The 24,078-nt window shown below is 36.8% G+C and overlaps 2 protein-coding genes across 3 annotated transcripts in view; one reads left to right on the top strand and one right to left on the bottom strand.

Moving 5' to 3' along the window:
• Positions 1-1,995: 1,995 nt before the first annotated feature.
• On the bottom strand, positions 1,996-7,869 carry NUDCD2 (NudC domain containing 2). Its single transcript, XM_042947450.1, has 4 exons — positions 7,441-7,869; positions 5,195-5,243; positions 4,838-4,989; positions 1,996-2,499 (listed from the first exon to the last, which is right to left on the bottom strand). Exons 1-4 carry the CDS (start codon positions 7,627-7,629, stop codon positions 2,416-2,418), a joined length of 474 nt encoding a protein of 157 aa, XP_042803384.1. The 5' UTR covers positions 7,630-7,869; the 3' UTR covers positions 1,996-2,415.
• A 265-nt stretch (positions 7,870-8,134) lies between these two features.
• HMMR (hyaluronan mediated motility receptor) overlaps positions 8,135-24,078 on the top strand; it is a 39,947-nt gene continuing 24,003 nt past the window's right edge. Inside the window, exons 1-9 of one of the 2 annotated variants that reach the window (XM_042947437.1) lie at positions 8,135-8,337; positions 12,374-12,472; positions 12,941-13,020; positions 16,644-16,688; positions 19,817-20,005; positions 21,463-21,549; positions 21,637-21,737; positions 23,268-23,342; positions 23,476-23,654. In XM_042947437.1, coding sequence (XP_042803371.1) covers positions 8,292-8,337; positions 12,374-12,472; positions 12,941-13,020; positions 16,644-16,688; positions 19,817-20,005; positions 21,463-21,549; positions 21,637-21,737; positions 23,268-23,342; positions 23,476-23,654 — 901 coding nt within the window. In that variant the 5' untranslated portion in view covers positions 8,135-8,291. Of the gene's footprint in view, positions 8,338-12,373; positions 12,473-12,940; positions 13,021-16,640; positions 16,689-19,816; positions 20,006-21,462; positions 21,550-21,636; positions 21,738-23,267; positions 23,343-23,475; positions 23,655-24,078 lie in introns of both variants that reach the window. The other variant, XM_042947428.1, reaches the window with a different exon arrangement.

Here is a 24,078-nt window from a genome sequence, read left to right as displayed (position 1 = left end):
TATTTTTTAAAAAGTTTATAAAACTATGAACAGGAGAGTTAAATTTACTGTTTATTCAAAGTATTTTTTTTTTCTAAATGTCAAGAAGAGAAGCCAATTAGAAGAAAAAAGCCTCTTCCCCAACAATTAATTCCTAAAGTAACTGGGTAAAGTGAACAAGGTAGACATTTTGACAAAGGGTATGGCTGGGTTGCATTGGCCCATAATAGGGTGTTCGGGTGCAAGCAGGTGAGGATATCCTTGCTTGGAGCAGGGTGTCGGGAGCCTGAGCAGAGTAAAGAAAGAATTCATGAGAAGATGAGAAGATGACCTAGTATAGGGAACCAAATACATTAAGAATATAGGAATCAGGCTTCTCACCGTTACTGTTTTATAGGAAGGGAGAAAAGAAAAATGAACCCCATGGGATCAGAAATGAAAGCGTAAGTGTGAACTCATGGTTTTCAATATACATATAGAAATAAATACAGATATATATAAGCAACATACACACACACCAACAGCAGTTGCTCACTAGCACACAAATCTTGGCTTCTAAATACCATCCTCCATTTAAAAAAAACAGGGCACGTTAAAAAAAAAAAATGGCTTTTTCTTGAGCTAGGGCAGGGAAACCATAAGTCTGTTATATCTCATGGAAGGGAGTAAGAAATTACTCAAATAATGATGGGACATGTCAAAAGGACAGAAGTCACCTAGAATGGTCTTCCCCTGGCCAAATCAAGAAAAACTGTGAGCGTCACAGTAATGGTAACAATAGATTTTAACCCACTGAACAAAGTAGCAAATCATGAGTCCATATAGATATAAGTTGGAAGTTTGATGAAAAACAAGGTAGTACTCTGAAACTACTTTCCCACAAAATTATAAACCAAAAAAGGATAGCTTTACTGTGGATAAGACTGGCAGACACCACTTATTCAGTGATCTAAAGTAAAGACCATCAGAAAAAGGACAAATTAAAGTTACTAACTCATGACAGGATGCAATAAGAACATGGCATCATTTCTGTAACATTCCTCCCAAAGATGCATAACCTGAATCTAATCAAGAAGTATCAGACAAAACTTAGAATGAGGGATATTGTACAAAACTAGCCTGTAATCTTCAAAAGTGCCAAGGCTGCAAAAGTCAAGAAAAAATGAGGACTTGGTACAGATTGAAGTAGACCAAAGACACCTGACATCTAATCTAAAGGCAAGGCATGATTCCGACTGGATCTGGGACAATCAGTTAAACTTGAATGCAATGAAGATGTGAGGATTAGATGGTCAGAAGGTATCAGTGCTAATTTCCTGATTTTAATGGTTGTATTGTTGTGACGTAAGAGCATGTTCTTTGAAGGAAATACACACTAAGGTACTCAGAGGTGATGCAGCATCATATCATAAACTTACAAACAGATCAGGAAGAAAACAATTTGCGTACTTTACACGTAACTTTTCTAAACGTTGGGACCGTTTAAAATATTTCTTAGGGGCAGGTGGCTGGCTCAGTCGATGGAGCATGAGACTCTTGATCTTGGAGTTGTGGGTTTAAGCCCCACACTGGGTATAGAGCTTACTTAAAAATAAAACCTTTAAAAAATATAGACAGAAATATTTTTAAATTTCAAAGGACATAAAAAGAATGAATCACAGTTTTAAGACAATCCATACTTATGTGTCTGGATCACTGAAGAGCAAAATTATGTCACTTACTTATAAACATTAACCATAATTTGCTTTCTGTCACTGACAAAGGACTCACCCAATAACCACATTCACTTTACTGCTTCTGTTTTGTATTAATCCATTCCTATTGTTAGGTTTCTAACTATTTTTCAAATTTCTTGACAGTCATCTCCCAAGGAATAATATGCTACTTCAGAAATTTTCATTAACTCTTGAAATTACATTACTCAGAATATATTTGTGGACTTTTCCTTTCTTAAAACTTTTTTCAGCAATATAATTCCTTGTATGAACTGGTATACTTAGACAAAGGGGTCCACAATTCCTATTTAGAAAAGTTTATTGATCATTATTCCTGCATTACACTTACTGAAAGAAAAATTTAATTGTCCCTGAAGGCACCCGGTCATTTCACATGAACTATACCCTAATGTTTTTCGTATTAAAAATACAGGTTAAATATGAAATTAGTAAAATCCAGCATATAAAACTTCATGCTGAGCAAAAAAACAAGTCCAAAAAAAAAAGTTACTTTCTATTAGTAGAATAGCTTCCACAGTATTTAAGATGTTTCCTATGTAATTCATATTTGAATACAATTTTTAGAACCATAGGTAAATATATTTTGCAATTTGTTAACTGCAGGTATCCACATTTTCCTTCCATCACATAATCTGTTCCTTTGATTAAGTTGGCAACATCTGCTGAGATCCACAGAATGCAGCAAAAAAAAAAGTAGTGGTTATTTCTCAAGATTTGAGAAATCTGGTCCACCTTTAGAGTAGTTTCCTGAGATTTCTGCTCCACTGAAGTCAAAACCAGGATTCTAAAAGACATGAAAAAAATAATGATAAAATAAAACTTTTAAGGAAAAGTATAAGTAACCCAAAAGGGAAATGGTAAAGACATGAACTAGCCACTGACAAAACAGGAAATCTAAATGACCAATAAACATGTGAAAAGATACCAAATTTCACTGTAATCACCAAAATAGAACTTAAAATTAGAAGGTATATTTGAATTTTCAGATCTACAAATGTTGTATATTAAAAGGTTGGCAAGTGTATGGACAAACACAATACTTAGTATAAAGTGTGAAAATAGATTTTAATAACTAGCATCATTTGAGAGTTTGCTACATGCCAGGCAGGGTTCTAAGAGCAATGCATTTATTAACATATTTAATCCTCACAATAATCCTATGAAGTAAGTACTATCTCATGCTTTAGTCTCTTTGGAGGGCATTTCACTTATTCAACAAACATTTACTGAGTTCCAACTGTTTGGAAGACACCATTAGAAGCATGTGGAATTCAAGAGTGAATAAAACAAAGATCCCTGCACTGGTGGAGCTGCCATTGTTATAGGAGAACACAAACAATAAAACCGTAAGTTAGCTAGTAGAGGGGTTGGCCAACTTTTCTGTAAAGAGCCAAGTAGTAAATATTTTAGGCTATGAAGGCCGCATAGTCTCTGCCATAACTACGTAAGTCTGGTATCGCTATATGAAAGAAAATACCAAAAGAACAAGCATAGCTGTATTGCAGTATAACTTCACTTCAAAAACTGGGAGTCGGCCAGATTTCACCCATGGACCATAGCTTGCCAGCCCCTGATCCAGAGCGTTAGAAGTTGGTGCAAGTGCCAGAAAGGAAGGAAGGAAGGAAGGAAGGAAGGGAGGAAGGGAGGAAGGGAGGGAGGGAGGAAGACAGGGCGAACAGAGTAAGGGAAATGAGATCATAGTATTTAAATAGGATGATCAAAGATCAAAATATGCTTTACAGAGCAATGACTTGAAAACAATGAAGAAGTCAGCCAAGCTTTGGGAGAACACTGTAGTCAAAAGGACAGAAAAGGAATGGCCTGGAATATTCAAAAATACAAAAAAGCTAAGGTAATACAATATGGCTAAGGTAAAATGACTGAAGCAGACAGTTGCAGGAGAAGAAGTCAGGGAGATCATGGAAGACCACATCAGATAGGGCCTGGAAAAAAAACTTTGTCTTTTACTAGAGTGAAAGAGTTCTGAGAAGAGAAGCGATGTGTTCTGACTTGCATTTTTAAAAGGACTGCTATGCTGTTTTGAGAACACTGCAGCTTGGCAAGGGTAGACGAGAACCATTAGAAGGCTATTAGAGTAACTTAGGCAAGACATTACAGGTGGTCCAGATCAGAGTGGTTGGAAAGTTGGTGGTGACAAGTGGACAAATTCTGAATATACTTGGAAGGTAGTGCCAGTAAGGTTTCCTAACAAATTGGATACGGTGTGTGAGAGAGAGCTAGGAATGGAGGATGATTTCCCATTTCTGAACAAGCAGTTTCCATCAACCAAGATGAGAAGGCTAGAGGTATAACAACTGTGGGAGGAAGTTAGGGAGTTCATGTTGAGTATGTTGAGTCTGATAGGTCAGATCAACAAGTGGAGATGCTGAATACGCAACTAGAAATGTGAGTCCAATACTTGGGAGAAAAGTCTAGACTGGAGATACAAATTAGGAAATCACCATTATATACATAGAAATTATCCATCAAAACTTGAAGAGTGCTTTGATCCAGTAATTCTTCTCCTAGATAAATTAATGGAACACTGGAATAGTTTCAAAAAGATGAAAGAACAAACTGTGAAATAGATACAAATCGAAAAATCCAAATCTTATCAAAAGGGAAGAGCCAAATAAATAACGATGATACAGTCAAACTAGAAAACATTCTGAAGCACTTAGAAGGAGAAAAAAAACAAACAATACATATAGTGTGATCCTGCATTTATGTTACAAACAAAGCAGCAAGCCAATATATCAATGAGATAAAAATGAAACAGAAGCAAGGAATGGAGAGATGTTAATGAAAGGAACCTATAACTTTTTTACACTATGTAAGTCTACACTAATTAAATTTTTATGAGTTCACTCGTGCATTACTGGTGTACATTAAATAAATTTAAACTTATAAACTATGGCATTACAAACAAAACCCTTCCCAGAAATTCTGAAAAACTAAAATCCACAAAAAAGACCAGTAATTTTTCTAACCATTTAACTTTAAAAACTCCTTTAAAGAACTTTTGTGATTTTTCTGTAACCAAATTTGAGTTTTAATTTCAAAAAATAATTTTTCTATGATCTTAAAATGCTTAACAATATTCATACACTCATCTGACTTACTTCTTTCTGGAATCTTTCTAATGTAAGTTTTCTCTGCATTTGGTCTTGCACCCAAGGATCAGCTGCATATTCAGATTCTAGAAGAGAAGTCCAACAATTTGCTGCATCTCTCTTTGTCTTTGTAAGAACAATACGGACCATTTTTCTGTCCTCTAAACAAAAATCACAAAGAAATTAGAGTTCATCATAAAATTGTATATTTTCAAAAACCATTAGGTAACTATTTACAATACATTTCTATCACTCTATCTTCCAGAGCTGCAAAGACAAAGAACCTGATACCACAGAAGAAACATACTAAGTTTGAAGACAAGATTAATTTTTAAAAAGATTCCAACAATTATAGATCACTCTTACCCAAAGTCCATGTTCCCTCATCAGCTATTGTAGAATCAAAGAGTTTGCCCTGAAAAATAAACATATTTATTTTAGTACAAAAAATAAGTAAATAAATAAAAATGTTTATTTTAGTACATGAAATATCTATGTACTGAAAACATTAATGTCATTAATTTTTATAAGACTTTCATGATTTAAGAGTTTGCCAATTTCCTTTTTGTTTACAAATTTTTTTTAATGTTTATCTATTTTTGAGAGAGAGAGAGAGAGAGAGAGAGAGAGAGACAGAGTGCAAGTGGGAGAGGGTCAGAGAGCGAGACACAGACTCCAAACCATGCTCCAGGCTCCAAGCTATTGGCACAGAGCCCAACGAGGGCTCAAACTCACCAACTGTGAGATCATGACCTGAGCCAAAATTGGACGCTTAACTGACCACCCAAGTGCCCCAACTTTGCTAATTTCCTATCTAATCCAGATGTTAGTTGTCTAGCTTGGTTATGGTAGGGAGATAAAATTTTATACCATTTCAACATATTTGATAGGTGTTCAACCCTATCTTTCCTCCTAGCAAGTTAAAGGCAACCTAGTTTACACTGCTTGGGATATTTACTGACAACACACGGCTCTCAAAAGAAAGATCAGAACTCCTTAATTTTCAGGAGATGAATAAATATCACTGATCACTTAGTAGCCAAATGTGAAATTAATATATGAAATGCTTTGACTTTACCAATTAAAATGAACTACAAGAGCTTCCCTGCTGAAATTAAGAAATGATGTCTTTTAAAATAAACTTCAAAAATCTGGTTCAATCTCTTTGTTGGGCAATGTAGCACTAAAAAATTTTAAAGCACATACTGCAGTTCTGATTTCAGATAAACTGTGATGAAACTATTGTTTTAAGAAAGAAATCAACAGAACATAAGTTTAAAAGAGAATGCATCTGCTCAAATCCATTTTGATTTGTTGCTACTTGCCAAATTTAAGTTTTAGGAAATAAAATTAAAATGCCACATAAAGCAAACACATTTTTTTTTGTATTTCAACACCAGTGAGAAAAAAATCTTACTAGTCTAAACATGTATCTAAAATCCTGAAGTTGAAGTTACTGCTAAATTGTAAATAAAGTTACTGTTAAAGTCACTGCTAAAGTTCTGAAATTACTAAGGTAAATTTGAATGGTAATCTTAAACCACTGTTCAGGAAACCACGAACTGCACAACTATTCAGAAAGGTCATTAAAATCCAAGCTGACATAAATCAATGTCTTCCACATGGCTCTCTCCCTTTTCTCTGAGGCACTTAAAGCACTTCCATATTAAAGATAACAGTAACAGCTAGCATGTAAACTCATTACATACCAGGCACTTGCCCAAACTCTTAATTCCCATGGATAGCACCTAATGCTCAAAACAATCCTATCAGAAAGGTACTATAATTATCACACTTTGTGGATGAAGGCATAAGGACACAGAATAATCTCTTGCCCAAGGTTACAAAATTAGAGAAACGGCAGAGCCAGGTATCCTACATCAAGGAATCTCCCTTCGCTACACTATCGTCAAACATCGTGAGTATGTAATCTGGGAAAGAAGTCCAACTTCGACGTAATTGAATTTAACTATAAAGCTTATCCAGGAAAATGCAGTTCTCAGATCTAAGGGGCATGATGACAATAAATGAAGTATTATTCTCTCCAAACAACCCTAGACTATCTGCTTAACCACTCCACAAACATGCAGATTTTTGTCTCATTTTGATGAAAAAATAAATCACCTGATATCGTCTCTGAATCCTCATCCCTGTATCCTTATCCCTTATTTTCTTCTTTACTTTTCCGTGACTGCCTAAACATTTATTAGTTTAGTTTTATTATGCCTCCCTACAAGAACATAATCTGTGTGCAAAAAACGTATATCTTATTCACCTCTGACCTCTTAGCACCTAAATCAGTGCCTGGAAGAAAATATATGTACGATAAACATTTGTTCCTTTAAAGATCCAGGTGAAGACCCGCAGAGGAACAAAAGAAGCCGTTTCATTTGGTTGAGAAAGCCAGAAAATTGGGCTCCTCAAATCTCCACTCAACTCAGGACCAGCCTTGAGTGGGGGCTCCGACCAGAACAAAACTAGGCCAATGCTATAGCTCTTTCGGGCAAGGAGCCATCCGGCCTTCCAAGTCTTTCCACGGAAACCCTGAACCTTAGGACTCGGGGACTCAGGGGCCAGGAAGAAACTGGGCACAAGCCCCGACTTGCCGCTACCTTAAGGATCTCGCGACCACCCACGGCCAGCGCCACATGCCGGCTCTGCAGGCCGCACTGGATATCCTGGGCGCGAGTGCCTGGCGGCACCTGAACTTCAATGAACACCTCCTCCAAGGTCTGGTACCACTGACCCCACGGCGTCCCGCAAGGAACCACCCCACTGCGTTCCTCAAACGGGGCCGACATACTCCAGGAGCCTCCCAGCTGCAGCCACAAGAAGCGAGGTGAGCGCACGCGCGGAGCGTCCACGCTTAGGCCACGCCCCGGAGAGTCCGCTCAGGTCACTGCACATGCGCAGGGACGTAAGCGACGTCTCAGCGTGTTCCTTTTTCCTTTTCAATGGCCATTTAAGACCCTTTCAGTAGCTTGTTTGAAAGAACTGAAACCCGGGGGGTTTACACCCAAGGAACGGCGAGAGGAGGTTGGAACCAGTGAAACTAGAACTCACTGCACTGCCACCTATATGACGCCAAAGGCGGACTTCCGACCTTTTCAGCTATGAAATGCGCTTGCGCAAATGCTGCTCTTCTTGTAAGTTACAATTGAGTAACGCCAAGAATGATTGGACACTGCTTGGGGTGGGGAAGGGAGGCAGTAATAGTCTCCTATTGGCTAGTAACCGGAACTCACGGAACCGCTAATTACATGCTGCGAGGCCAGGTGCGCATGCTCTTTAGCTGTTCCCGTCCTGGATTGGTGTGCCCAGGGTTTTGGTTTTCGAACCTGCTGACGTGAAGGTGGGCGGGGAATAAGCGGGGAGATTTGAATTTGGAGTGAGTAGGCTGTAAGGCAGCGGGAAGTTGCCGAGGACCGCTAGTGACCTTCGGTTTGTGGAGCTGGTCGTCAACATGTCCTTTCCTAAGGCGCCCCTGAAACGATTCAATGACCCTTCTGGTGCGTACAGGGAAAGGAGATGGGGGATGGGATATGGTGTCACGCACCTTGCCCCTCTCGGTTCCCTTCATCAGAGGCAAATAGGCGATTTTAGGGCTAGGATGGGTCTCCTTCAACTGACTAGTTTTTCTGGAATCTATACGAAGCATTTACTACATGCCTAGCACTATTCAGAGTGAGAAGGATACAGCAGCGAATGAAGAAAAGTCCCTACCCAAGTAGCTTGCATTCAAATGGACAGTACAGCCAATAAACAATTAGTCTGTGGAGCAACTAAAGCAGAGGGAAGGGGATGGGGATAAGGAAGCTATTTGGTAGCTATTTGGTGGTCAAGCCCAGAAGGCCTCACTTATTTAAAAAAAAAAAAAAAAAAAAAATGACCACTGCTTTTTCGTATGAACTTGTGGATTTCTTGTAGATATTCCACTCAGGAATACAAGAATGCTGATTGGGAACGGCAGTTTTTGGGTAAAATTATGGTAGCTGCGCTTACTGAGAACATTATTAATGAAGTAGTAACAGGTAATATCAACAGTACCATGCTAAGTATTTACAGTTAATTCTTCTTTAATTGTCCAACATTCCTGAGAGGTCATCCTGTTATTCAGTATTTTATTGACAAAAATACTGGGATTTAGATTTGCTCAGCGTTACACAACCAAACTAGCAGAACTAGGACATGAAACCCGGCCTCCATGAATCCATCCTGTGCTCTTAACCACTGTAGGGCATAAGCACAATAACCGTAAGACTCAGATGTGGTTGGTGAGGCCCTCATTCAGTAGACACAAACTGTATGCAGGGACTGTGCTAAGGTCTTCCCTGTTCGGTCTGGTTTACTCTTTCCAACAGCCAGGTGAGAAAGGTACTGATATTGTCCTCATTGTACACTTGAGGGAATGGAGGAGTTTTGTAACTGTACTGAGCAGCAAGTGAGGGGGAGGGCTGAACATCAAAGCCCCTGATTTATCCATTACCCATTATAATACATACTTTTAATGTTTTTTTAGTTTATTTTTGAGAGAAACACACAAGCAAGGGAGGGCAGAGAGAGAGAGACAGGATCTGAAGCAGGCTCTGTGCTGTCAGCTCAGAGTCTGATGCGGGGCTTGAACTCCGGAGCTGTAAGATCATGATCTGAGCCCCCCAGCTCTCCAATAATATACACTTTTTAATGATCATTTGTTACATCTTTAACTTGCCAGCCAACATGCAAGTGGAAATAAGAATCACTTTGTTCACAAACAAAAGCCAAGTGACAAATGGATCAGCACAAGCATATTTTCTAAATTAAGAGATTCAGGGAATGTATATTTCCTGGATATTCAAAGAACCTTCTCTAAATTCTCTCAGCAGTGTGTCTTTTAAGGAGAATTTTATTTTCTTTATAATAGATTAAATTGCCTTTACCAGTGTTACAATATTTCAGACTCACAGTTTCAGGAGTAATAATAGTTATCACTTATTTGATGCTTTGTGCATGTGTGAGCACTGTAGTGATTTCTCTTATTACTCCAGTAACCCCAACAACTATGAGGTAGATACTCTTTTATTCCTGTTTCACAACTGGGGAATTCAGCCTTGAATAAAAATAACTTTCCAGGGGTCTTAAAGCTAGATTAGAAAATCAGAGTATAATGTTCACATCTTTCCCCTATGACTGAAAGTACTTGGCACATAGTAATGTCTATTGATTGGCATACAAAGCTGGATTTGAAGCCTGATTGGAGGAATTACAAAACTCTATTCCCATTCTGGCATCCCCAGTGACTTTCTATGTTTTCTTCACCATACTGCCAAACTCAACCCCGAGCCAAATACTGGGGATACAGGCATGATCAAAAGAGTTTCTAACTTCAACCAATTTTATCTAACTTGCAAGATGAATAAGTACATTATCTGATTTGGGAGATGGATAAGTGTATTAAAAGCCATTACAAAAGTGTCAAGTTCTTTGATAAGAACACTATTCATAGGCTGCTATGGAGGGAGGTTTCCAACCTGATTTGGGGATTCAGAGAAAACTGGAAGAGGCTGAGATCTGAAAGGTAAGTGAGAGTTAGCCAGGCAAACTGGAAGCTGGGCTGTCCATTCGAGGTGGAAGAAATAGAAAATAAAGAGATCTGGAAGTTTGAAGCATTTATTTAATGTAATGCATAAAATGTTTGGTTTGTTTACAAGTATTGACTGCCTGTGTTAGCTTCCGATTATTGTTGATCAAAATAGAAGTTGTGCCAGAAAACTTGTGTTATCCCCCAGGATATCCCATCCCGTTTGTCTAATGTCTCCTCTCCCCACATTTCTAGCAAGTCATATGTATCTGTGATGTCGTACATTTAATCGTTAGTAAGGAAAAGACCCAGAGCATGAAAATAGCACATACTACAGTCTCACAAAGCCTGGATTTCAACCTAGTTCTTGAATCTAAATCCCCATAAGTATCAAATGGGATTTCTTTGCTCTTTAGGGAAGTTTTTGTTAAGTGTGATTTTAATTGTTCTCAACTCGCGTGATGCTGCTTAGTCACTGTACACCATCTGATCTTTTGCTGGCCCATATCCCCTTTTGAGAGTGTAGACCTAATGATGAACCAGAATACAAGAATTCAACAGCATTTTATCTTCTGGCTGCTCTGACGAGTCTAGACCAGTGCTTCTCACACTTTGCCACAGAAACATTCCTAAAAGCAGAGAGCAGGGCATCTTGCTGGCTCACTTGGTAGAGCATGTGACTCTTGATCTCAGGGTTGTAAGTTCAAGCCCCAGCTTGGGCCTACAGCTTTAAAAAAAACTTTTTTATGGGGCATCTGGGTGGCTTAGTCGGTTTAGCGTCAAACTCCTGGTTTCAGCTTGGGTCATGATCTCACAGTTGGTGAGTTTGAGCCCCACATCAGGCTCAGTGCTGACAACGTAGAGCTGCTTGGGATTCTCCCTCTCTCTCTGTCCCTGCCCCACTTGTTCATACTCTAAAGAAATAAACAAACAAACATTTGTAGATAAAAAACAAAAGCAGGGAGCAAAGAATAGCCACACATTCTGCATACACTCATCCCCACCTCCCCAAAAAGGGCAACAGTGCCGGCAGTTTTCTTTGAAGTCTCTTGTTACTTTAAAATAGGATATGTTCTGCGCTGCTTCCACTGATCCCTATTCCAAATGGGTGACATAGGTGCTTTAAGATGTGCGACCCTTAAACTGATTTTAGGGAAACCGCTGTCAGCCTCCTGTTTACCCCAGGGTGTAAACAGTTGGTGGAGTGTGAGAGATCTGAGCTAGCCAAGACTAATGTTTCTAAGTCTGCCTTTACCTTAGATGACCCATTGAATTCTGTACTTCATTTTGAGACTCTTTCCTGATTGGAAATCTACTACCTCAACCCCTTATTGACCACATTTAGATCTAAAAGCTCCCAGTATTGGAATCTTTGTGTGAGTACATATAAAATGATCGTTATTCATTTCTAGAATCTGATGGTAATTACCTGTGACTCTTTTTGGGTAGGGTTGATTCCAAATCTTTTTTTCTTATATTCAATCCTTAATAACAAAGCCGTGTTGCTTGTTCTTTCCTGATGTTTATTTCAAGACTGTCTTTGCTGTTTTGCTCAGTTGCCTGTGTTCCTTTGACTCATTGAAATAAAGATCATTTGGGAAGATAATGATGTTTTCTTCATAAAGAGGCCTGTTTTGTAATATCAAATTTTTACATTTGAAAAAATAAACTATTTATTTTAATGTTTAGGTTTTTTTGTTCTTTTGTTGTTTTTTTTTTTTTAATTTTTGAAAGCACGTGAATGGGGGAGGGCACAGAGAGAGGGGAAGAGAGGATCTGAGGTGGACACTGTGCTTACAGCAACAAGTCTGATGCAGGGCTTTATGTGACCTGAGCTCAAGTCGGACACTCAATCAACTGAGCCACCCAGGAACCCCTGAAAAAACAAACAATTTATTAATGGCATTTTACTATAACATATTTTTAACTTAAGATCATAAGTAGCATAAGATGAGACATTAATTAATGTTTTATGTTTCCTGTAGGTTGTGCACCATCTCCAGGTGCTTATGATGTTACAACTTCAGAAGTATTGAAAGGACCGGTATCTTTTCAGAAATCACAAAGATTTAAAAAACAGAAAGGTAACAGATTCCCAAATAACATAATGGTTATATGATCTCATAAGCTTTAAAGTTATGAGTAACAGTATTTAAATTAAAAGATGCTATAGCATTTCTAAAAATGCAAAGCTACAGTTATATTTAAATTTTCTTATTTGATGAATTTACAAAAGAGTCAACTGCAGACTAATGCTTTAATCATTTCACTGTTGTGTAACCAGGAAAGTTAAGCAAGACACTCACACAGATACATAGTTTCCCTTTTGGTAATCACCTTAACTTTCCATCGGGGAATATTAGGAAAATCAGAAAAGTATTAGATGTGTAAATACTATTGTACAACTAATTATTTGGACATATACAGTCAGAAAAAAATAACTTTAATACTACTTCACTAATAATTATAATAAGAAATTTGGAAATTGGGTTTTGTCTGTGTTTCAAACATGTAAGTGCCAACTAAAATCTGTACAATTTATTTTATTTTAGAATCTCAACAAAATCTTAATGTTGACAAAGATATTACCTTGCCTGCTTCAGCAAGAAAAGTTAAGACTTTGGGATTAAAGGTGAGGAACTCTGATATTCTAGCTGGTTTAGTACCTAAATCATGAAAACATTTCCAAAAGTTATTTTATTTGACTAGAATGGGTTAAGTGTATAATTTAAGGTTATAAGTAAATCTATAAATTAATAAAAATATCATCATTAGGACTCTAGCAAGATTTATGTTTACATCATTACTACATACATTGTTTAAATGTGTCTGGAGTTCAGAATTACAAAATGGTCTCCACTTCTCAGTCATTTCTCTAGATAAATTTTATAATACCTAGTAAGCCTTTAAAAAGTATGCAGTGCTTTGATATATTAGTTATCATTGTTTGAGTTGTTTTGGTTTTGTTTGCTTACTTGTGCAGAAGGGTAAATATTGAAGAAAAAGGAAAAAAGTATTGTAATGCCTAAAAGAGATTTATTTGCTATTCAAAGACTGCCAAGGAGTGGTGGGACATTAAATTCTTAACTTCATGTTGCGGCTTGTGCAACAGCCTATTTATTATCACTGTTTCCATTAGTTTATAAAGCAAGTTGTACTTTCTTAAGGAGTTGCAAAGAGTGATTTGTTAAATGTGAAAAAGATTCAGAGTTGGGAAACCAAGGCTTAGACTTGTTCATTTATTTAGCGATTATCTAAGCTTCTTGTTTTATAGGGCTTCATTATCCAGTATGGAAGTGATTAGCCACATGTGGCTATCGAGCACTTCAAAGTGAACAGCTAAATTTTTGATACTATTTAATTTTAAGTAATATATAAAAAACTGATACTTGATTCTATTCTTGGAAAACTTAAATGTTTTTGGAACAACTTGGAATGTGCATCTACTTTTTCATCTGTACATTTTATGAAATCTAAATATAGATGGCTATTTCTGATGAAACTTAAGCATCTGAATTGAGATATGCTGTAAGTGTAAAATACAAACCAAAGTTTATAGACCTAGTACAAAACATATAAAATATCTCACTAATAATTTCATACTAATGACATGTTGAAATAATACTTTTTTACATTTATGGTACAGTAAAATATATTTTAAAATTTTTTACTTTTTATTTAAAAGTACATATTTTTTTAATATTTATTTTTGAGAAAGACAGAGTCGGGGAGGGGCAGAGAGAGAGGGAGACACAGAAGCTGAAGCAGGCTCCAGGCTCTGAGCTGTCAGCACAGAGCCCAACGTGAGGCTCGAACTCATGAACTGTGAGATCATGACCTGAGCCAAAGTCAGACGATTAACCGACTAAACCACCCAGGTACCCCTAAAATTTTTACTTTTTAAATTAACTACTAAAAAAAATACATATGTGGTTTGTGATATATTTTTATTAGGCAGCACTAATACAGACAGTCTTTTCTTACACATCGATTCAAATAAATACACACACACACACACACACACACACACACACACACACACAATGGAATATTAGCCATAAAAAAGAATGAAATCTTGCCATTTGCAATTACATAGTTGGAGCTAGAGAATATAATGCTAAGCTAAATAAGTCAGAGAAAGACAGATACCATATGATTTCATTCATACATGGAATTTAAGAAACAAAAAAGAAAATGAGCAAAGGGAAAAAAAACAATCCCAGAAACAGACTCTTAATTATAGAGATCAAACTGATGGTTACCGGGGGGGGGGGGGGGGGGGGGGGGGGGGGGGGAATGGGTGAAAGAAGAGATGGGAATAAGGATGCACGGGTTCTGATTAGCACCAGGTGATGTATGAAGTGTTGAATCACTATGTTGTACACCTGAAACTAATAGAACACTGTATGTTAACTGTACTGGAATTAAATTTTTTTAATAAAATAATATTTAAAAAGAAATTGATTTAAATCTCTTGACTTGAATTTCTTGAAGAAACAGTTCTGATATTTTGAATTAATTATGTAACGTTTAGAAAACTAAATTACATACAAGTTTGTGCAAAACCCCTAAATAATAGGCCTTCCTTGATAGAAAATTCCATCAGGTGGGAAATTAATAAATATGATAGTTGTGTAGCCCCCTCCCTCCCCAACTTAGAAGTACATAAAACAGGTTGCATTCAATATATTTATCCATTTTCTTCCATTTAACATGGGAAAGATAGATACTCAGTTTGGGACCATTGTATCAGAAAGGCTGTTGGATATAAAAGACATAGACCAAAATTATATGTCTTATTTTGAATGAAGGCAATAATTAGATTAAAACCAGTTTTTACTGGGGCGCCTGGGTGGCTCAGTCGGTTAAGCGTCCAACTTCGTCTCAGGTCATGATCTCAGGGTCCATGAGTTCGAGCCCTGCGTCGGGCTCTGTGCTGACAGCTCAGAGCCTGGAGCCTGCTTCAGATTCTGTGTCTCCCTCTCTCTGTGACCCTCCCCCGTTCATGCTCTGTCTCTCTCTGTCTCAAAAATAAATAAACATTAAAAAAAAAAAAAAAGTTTTTACTGGTGCGCCTGCGAGGCTTATTTGGTTAAGCATCCAATTCTCGGTGTTGGCTCAGATTACGATCTCATGGTTTCATGATTTCGAGCCCCGCTATGGGCTCCACGCTGACAGTGCTGAGCCTGCTTGGGATTCTCTCTCTTCCTCTGTCTCTGCCCCTCCCTGGCTCATGCTCTCTGTGTCTCTCAAAAATAAATAAGTAGACTTAAAATTTTTTTTAAATCATCTTATACCATTTTAATTTTTTTTTTAATTTTTTTTTTAACATTTATTTATTTTTGAGACAGAGAGAGACAGAGCATGAGCGGGGGAGGGGCAGAGAGAGAGGGAGACACAGAATCTGAAACAGGCTCCAGGCTCCGAGCTGTCAGCACAGAGCCCGACGCGGGGCTCGAACTCACGGACCGCGAGATCATGACCTGAGCCGAAGTCAGCCGCTTAACGGACTGAGCCACCCAGGCGCCCCTTAATTTTTATTTCTCTGTGTGTGTGTGTGTGTGTGTGTGCACACACACACACACACACATTTTTTTCCTCTTTGCGTATCAGAGTTTAAGTTGATTTTTCTTTGTAAGATTGTTTTCTTTCTGGGATAGCATAATTAAATATTCAAAATGTATTGCTGTTTAACATTAGAAAGAAAGCGCTCAGTAGCTTTATTCGTAAAGCGCCACCTGTTCTTTTCCCTGGACTTATTAGGAAAAGCCTAATAATCTATGGGGGTGAAAACTTAAACCTGAAATATTTTAAGACTTAAAGAATCCATTCCTTCTTTTACCAGGTAAGTCTCCTACAAAATGTTTAATAGACTCAGTGAAATTTTTAAAATAAAAATTAACTGTTTGGGAGGCAGCTCCCCTCTACGTGCTAGATGGAATGCTGCCTGATGCATGAATCAATTAATAAAGTCAATTATATTTTCAAGAAAAGAAGAAAAGGGCGCCTGGCTGGCCCAGTCAACAGAACATGTGACTCTTAATCTTGGGATTATGAGTTTGAGCTCCACTTTGGGGGTAAGGTTTAAAAGAAAGAAACAAAGAGAGAGAGAGAGAGAGAAAGGAAGAAAGAAAGAAAGAAAAGAAGAAAGAATTTGAACTCTTTAATCTTTTTAATAGCTAAAAATCAAATCTGGCTGTGATATTTGTGGTGCTTAAATTTGTTTATCTCTGTTCTTTGATTTTTAAATAGAAGGAGTCTCAAAAGAATGATAAAGATTTGAAGATACTAGAAAAAGAGGTAAGCAATGCTTTCAACTTAATTGAAAAATAAATGTGCTATAAAATACAGAGTGACTTAGAGTTAAGAGACAGGTATTCTGTTGCAGTTTGGGGAGTTGCATAGCAAGGCAGATAATCTGTCCAGACCAGTGCCTGCGAGGTAACTATTCCTTAGCTTCATTAGATACTAAGTTTCGGAGCCTGGTGGTCAGTGTGGTATGCTGACAGTGTCAAGTTTGTTAGGGGTAGATTCAAGATTACCCACTCTATGAAAAATTGATCACTAAAAATTAATATATTGCTATATTGCAATTATGCGTGTGTCAAATATTTACATTTACTCAGTGCACACTCTTCCTGTATGCTAATGTTTATGTTAAGACAGTGACTAGCTAGAGAATTTCTTAGCATGAAATCCTAGCAGGTTAGTTGAATTGTGAAAGAGTTGTGCTAATCTTACACATCCTCTGCTCTGTAAGTTATATATGCCTTATTTAAGGATAAAATGGAGCTGGAGGGTAAATCTGGAGCTATCCTGTCCAGTATGGTAGCCACTCACCATTTGAGACTTATTTAAATTAAGTAAAAGAACTCAATTGTTCAATTGCACTAGTCACATTTTAAATGCGCTGTAAGTACTCCAGTGAGTGGCTCCCATACTATACGGTACATTTCCACCATGGCAGAAGTCTCTACTGAGCAATGCTGACCTAAAGAGTCCACTTACTTCCCTAAGCAGGAGTAAGATGGTCACTACCAGTTTTGCTTCTCTAGCAGTCTTCTTTCCATGTTTACATTGCTGACCAACTCTTTTTCTAGTGCACATATTCTTATGACATATTAAAACTTTCCAGTGATTACAGTTAAATGTTAGCTTAGGACCAAGAATACGTCAAGATAGCTTTGCAAATCTCTGCTCTGGTTGCTCTGATTCTTTTAGTATTTAATTATGTTGGCCATCATTTTATTGAGGATACATGCCTACAATGTAGGGGTTAATACTTAGAGAGGTGATAACTGAGTCTCAGATAACTGGTAAGTGAGTGGCAGTGCCAAGATTAGAACTGATAATTTGCATCAGTTTCTTAATCGTTTAGAGTAGAAAGGTTTTTTTTAAGTTTATTTATTTTTGAGAGGCGCAGAGAGAGAGGGGGAGAGAGAGAGAGAGAGAGAGAGAGAGAGAGAGAGAGAGAGAGAGAATCCTAAGCAGGCTCCACACTGCCAGTGAAGAGTTCTATGTGGGGCTCAGTCTTGCAACCATGAGATCATTACCTGAGCCGAAATTAAGAGCCAGATGCTTAACTGACTAAGCCACCCAGGCACCATTAGAATAGAGATTTTTTTTTTTTTTTTTTTTTTTTTTTTTTTACAAATAGAGCTCTTTTTTATTTAAGCCCCATAGTATTTGTTGTTTGTTTGTTTATTTAATTTGAATTAATTATCAATATTTAAAAGTAACATTTCATGTAAAACATTCAGATTTCTGGCTTATGTTGCAAAATCAGACGATCTGACGACACTGTTTCCACTTTCCACTACAGGGCAACAATGTGCTAGGGCTTTGCAGGGCTGCCTCCTTTATACTCCACACTTGCTCCTCAGTCCTCACCTGGCTCTCTCTACTTATTTATATTATCTGCTTGGCCACATAGGCATTTGAGTGTACAAACCCTTTTTTTGAAGCTTAAACTTCCTGAACTGCAAAAACCTGTAAAGATAATCTCAGTGTTCTTTTTTCTAGTTTATAATATTTTGCTATAAATGTTGTTTATAAACCAATAATATAAGCGTAGAGAATCTTCTGGTAGGGAACCTTAAAGCTCATTCAATCGCTAGCATCTAGTTCATAGCCATATATATACATATGGTGTTTGATACATTTTTAGATAAGCATTTTTGGCCTAAAATACTGAAATTAGTATCAACACAAAGTCAGTTAAGAAAGAGTAGGAAATACTTCATGTGACTTAATACAACTGTGCTGTTTCGATGCTTTTGTACCCAACAAATAATCTGTTTTGGTAAATGTTTTATGTGCACTAGAAAAGAATGTATATGTACTTGTCGGTACAGTTTATATATGTCAGTTCAATATGTTTAAAAGTTTTGTACTGATATTTTTGTCTGTTTATTCTATTAGCTAGAGAAAGAGGTACTTTCTCATTTCCACCTCATACATACACCTATGTAATGTACACATTATACATTTTGCTTTGTATATTTTAAACTTAAAGTTGCACAACAAATTTGATTGTATCTTCCTCTTGAAATGACCTTTCCATTATAAAATTCCTTCTTTATTGCTAATAATACTTTCTGCCTTAAATGTCTACTTTGTATCATATTAATAAGGGCATCCCATCTTTCTTTTGTTTAATATTTACATGGTAGATCTTTCCTGACCCATTATTATGTCTTTCTATGTCCTTATATTTAAAGTGCAAATCTTGTAAATATCTGGGATCATTTTTGTTGAGCCTACACACTCCTTTAGTACCTTTTGTTCTGCAGGCTATTGGCAGATCCTCTCAGCTTTTCTTTTCTCGTAAGACATCATCATGTCACCTTCAAATTTAAAGGATATTTTCCTTGGGAACAGAATTTTAGATTGGTACTTTTCCCCTTATATTAAACAAGTCATTTCATTGTCTCCTGACTTCCACATTTTCAGTTGTCAGATAGGTGGTTTTGATTTTGGTTTTGGTTTTGATCTCATAATTGCAACAAGAGTGGTGGCTTACTGATCACTCCTACTGTAGCGCTTACTATATCCTACACAGAAGCCCATTCTGCCTTCTTGAAATAAAAAAGATAGCATTTCAAGCTATAATTTGAGTTCATATAACTAGAACTAGAGAAAAGAAGAACTCTTATAGGTAGAAATACCTTAAAAGTGAACAGTTTAATTATACCTGGAAGCTTACAACAATTAAAATCCTCTCTTCTTAAAATGCTTACAGATTTAAGTTCTTACAGATTTTTAAAACATATAAATATGAATGTTCAAACAGCTAGTGAAATCAGAATATTTAACAACATCATGTCACAAAGCTTTTTCTAGAATTTGAATGTTTTATTTTCAGTAGCATCTAGTTACATTGGCATTGTATTGGTAAATCATTCATTTATCACCTTGTTTCCGTCCAGATTCGTGTTCTCGTGCAGGAACGTGGTGCTCAGGATAAGCGGATCCAGGATCTGGAAGCCGAGTTAGAGAAGACAGAGGCTAAGCTAAATGCTGCAGTCAGGGAGAAAACATCTCTCTCTGCAAGTAATGCTTCACTAGAAAAACAGCTTATTGAATTAACCAGGACTAATGAGCTACTAAAATCAAAGGTATTTAAATCTCATGGTAATATTTACAACTGAATAAGTTATAAACATGTTGTAGGTTTTTTTTCTTATATCTTGAGAATTTTAGGCTCTAGTTTAGCCTTATTCCTTTACCAAATGTACCTTAAATGTTAAGCTGCTTCCAAGAAGAATTATCATTGTCTTTTTTATTATGGTATCTGACACATAAGAAATGATAAACAAGTTGCTTTTTGTTTTAATGTCTGACATTTTCTCACCCTCCTTCAAAGTCACTCCTAATAAATAAGGGCATTAATAAAACTTGTAGAATTTATGTCTAGAAGTCACTAGATCTTTCTCTGAAATAAATAATCACATGACAGCAGGCTTCCATTTCAAATCCTTTTGGGATTGAAGTGGGAAGTGAATAAATTTGTGGATTAAATGTGTTTAATAGATATTCTGTTTATTACTATTTTATTTAATATTAGTATTATTAATAATATTATACTAATAGATATTAAAGGACATAACACGGTCATTTGCTTTTGTCAGAAGTAAAAGGAGGCTGTACGTCACTGTTCAGTTTAATAGCAATCATTTATTCAGAGCCTGTAATGTGTTGAGCTCTTTGAGTGAGGATCCGTATGAATCAAGCTTAGGGAAAAAAGCAGATTCCTGGGCCCCATCCAGGGAGATTCTGATTTAGTTGGCCTGGGATGAACTGTATAGTCTACATATTTCAAAATAGACTAGGCAGTTTAGATGCATTTTGTTAAGCAAGCACATATTACAAAATCCTCTCTGAGAAGCTTGTTTTGGAGGCTTGCAGTGGACTCTCCAGCATGTAGAGGTAGGTAACTACCCAAGGAGCTTTAAAATGTAAGCAGAAAAGGGTGCCTGGAAGGTTCACTTGGTGGTGCATGTAGCTCTTAATCTCAGGGTTGTGAGTTCAAGCCCCGTCTGTGTGTGTGTGTGTGTGTGTGTGTGTGTGTGTGTGTGTACAGATTAGTTAAAATAAAATCTTTAGCTGAGCCTGGATGGCTCAGTCGGTTAAGCATCTGACTTTGCTCAGGTCATGATCTCACAGTTTGTGAGTTCAAGCCCCACATCAGGCTCTGTGCTGACAGCTCACAGCCTGAAACCTTCTTTGGATTCTGTGTATCTGTCTCTCTCTGCCTCTCCTCTGCTTGTGCCATCTTTCTCTCTGTCTCTCAAAAATAATAAATGTTAAAAGAAATTTTTTTAAATAAAATAGAATCTTTAGAAAAAGTAAAATAAAAATAAATAAGCCAGAAAGTCACATTAATCAAAAAGAAGGACAAGAACAGTAGCAATATTACATAAAATCAGTAATCCTGGTGTGATCAAAGGCATTTTCTCTACCAGAATATGTTGTAGGTAAATAATAGTCCCAGTAATAATCAATATTTATGTGATTTTATATAAGATCTAACAGAAAATATATCTAAATGTTTTTATATGTTTCTTGTACTTAGTTTTCTGAAGATAGTAACCAGAAGACTATGAGAATTCTAAGCCTCGAATTAATGAAACTTAGAAACAAGAGAGAAACAAAGATAAGGGTGAGTGATACTTTTGGTGAGTTTGCTGTGTCTGGATCTGGGGACCTGAACAACTTCCACTTCCTAACACCTATTTTTGTTGTGTAGAGTATGATGGCTAAACAGGAAGGCATGGAGGTGAAGCTACAGGTCACTCAGAAGAATCTTGAGGAGTCTCAGGGGAAAATAGCACAACTGGAGGGGAAACTGTGAGTGCCTAAAAAGAAAGAGAAATTGTTAAGTGTAACTGTTGATTTCCTTCTCTCACCTCTCTCTTGTTTACTGAGACTTAACCTTCCTCCATACTTCTCTCATTGCCTCCCTGCTTGCCTTATTTCTCTTCTTTAGCTGAGCCCTGATCACTCCCATTTAATGCTGAAAAGATGTATAAATGTACTACTTTTGTCCATCTTTTGTACAAATTATGAGGAAAGGCCTCCTCATCTTTGTAGTAGCATCATCTTATGGAGATGGTAGACCAAAACTGAGGAATATTGGTATAAGAAGCGTGATTAATGTATAATCCTAGCCTTCCTTTTTATGATTGAGCTGTAACTTACCTACAAAAAATATATAGATCATAAGTATTCAGTTTGATGACTTTTGACAATTGTATACACCTCTGTAATCACCCTACAAACAAGACTGAGAACATTACCATCCTCTCAGAAAATTCCTTCCTGCCTCTTCCTGCTCCCCTTCTCTTCCCCATTATGAGGCCCCCAACCCGTGAAGCCACTTTCTGACTTCCATCATATAAATTAGTTTGGTCTTTGGAGGGTGGGGATGGGAGGTGTTTATCACAGTGTGTGTGTGTGTGTGTGTGTCTTCTTTTGTTTAACATAGTATTTTAAGATTCATCTATACTGTTGTATTATAATTTGTTCTCTATTTCTGAGTAGTATTCCACTATCTGAATATACCTCCATTTGTTTACTATTCCTCTGTTGATCATTATTTGTGTTTCCAGTTTTCTGATAGTGTGAATAAGTCCGCTATGTATATCTTTTTGTGGACGTAAGTTTTTATTTCTCCTGAATGAACATCTAGGATTGCAATACATGGGTCATAGGGTAGTGTAGTATATGTGTAAATTATTAAAACAAACAAACCAACCAACCCAGAGTGGTTGTATGAGCCATTTTACAGTCCCACTTAGCAATGCGTGATAGGTGCAACTGTTCCACGTCTCCAAGGTTTGATATTGTCAGTCTGTTTGATTTCCACCTTTTAGTAGGTAGGAAATAGTATCTCATTTGTAATTTTGTTAGTCTAAGGCCGAGCTTCACTGTATGTGCTCACTGACCATTCATATATATCCTTTTGTAAGGTGTCTATTTAACTTTCTTGCTCATTTTTTAAATTGAGTTGTTTGGAGGAGGTAAACACCGAAGTAATTGCATAAAAATAAACCTAGAACAAAGGCTATTTTGTATGTGTGATGGTGGGGTGGGGGCTGGGAAGGCTACAAGAAAGATCATTTCTAACACTTGGAGTGTTATAGGTGATAATTTTCATCATCATGAAATTTATCAGAATTTATTTGGAAAGCTTTCTCACTTTAAAAAAAACCTTCAGTTTCCTATTTGCATATACTAAATTGTCAACTTAAGAGGTCACAGAAAATAAGAATTAAGGATTTGGAGTCTAGAGATAGCCTATCTGATACAGCAGTATCTAGTACAGATTAAACATTATGTGTGACTACTGTGAGTATTCATATATGTAATTTTTTTCAGTGTTTCAATAGAGAAGGACAAGATTGATGAAAAATCCGAAACAGAAAAACTCTTAGAATACATCGAAGAAATTAGGTAATATTAATAGTAGTTTTAAATTGGACCTTATTTTGTTGAATAGTGATGAATACATCATTTTCATCCTTTTTAGTTTAATTTTCCCTGTGCCTAAATTATGTGCTCTTCAAAATAATTTGTTTTACTGTAGTTGTGCATCAGATCAAGTGGAAAAATACAAGCTAGATATTGCCCAGTTAGAAGAAAATTTGAAAGAGAAGAATTATGAAGTTTTAAGCCTTAAGCAATCTCTTGAGGAAAATGTTGCTATGCTTTCTAAACAAGTCGAAAACCTAAATGCTAAGTGTCAGCTGCTTGAAAAAGAAAAAGGTATGTAACATAAGTAACATGTACAGTATGTAAAGACTGTACTGCTGTATTAAAACAAACTTTTTTTTTTTTTTATTGTCAAGTTAGCTAACATACAGTGTAGTCTTGGCTTCAGGAGTAGATTCCCATGATTTATCACTTACATACAACACCCGGTGCTTGTCCCAACAAGTGCCCTCCTTAATGCCCATCACCCGTCTCCCCCACCCCTCCTTCAACCCCCGACTCCATCAACCCTCAGTTTGTTCTCTGTATTTAAGAGTTTTTTAAAAAATTGTGGAAATAACATTAAAATCCTATTCCCATATGAGAATGTTTGTCTTTTACAATGTTTGTTTTCTGTTTATTTCAATATATTGCTTGTCTTGATTGAAATATATACAGTGGTACATTTCTTGACTTCCTCATTGGGTGGCCATTTAAA

This window comes from Panthera leo, chromosome A1 (genome assembly GCF_018350215.1).
Source record: "Panthera leo isolate Ple1 chromosome A1, P.leo_Ple1_pat1.1, whole genome shotgun sequence".
NCBI lineage: Eukaryota > Metazoa > Chordata > Mammalia > Carnivora > Felidae > Panthera > Panthera leo.
Note: the sequence above shows the minus strand (reverse complement) of the source record. Positions and strands in the feature narration are given on the sequence as shown.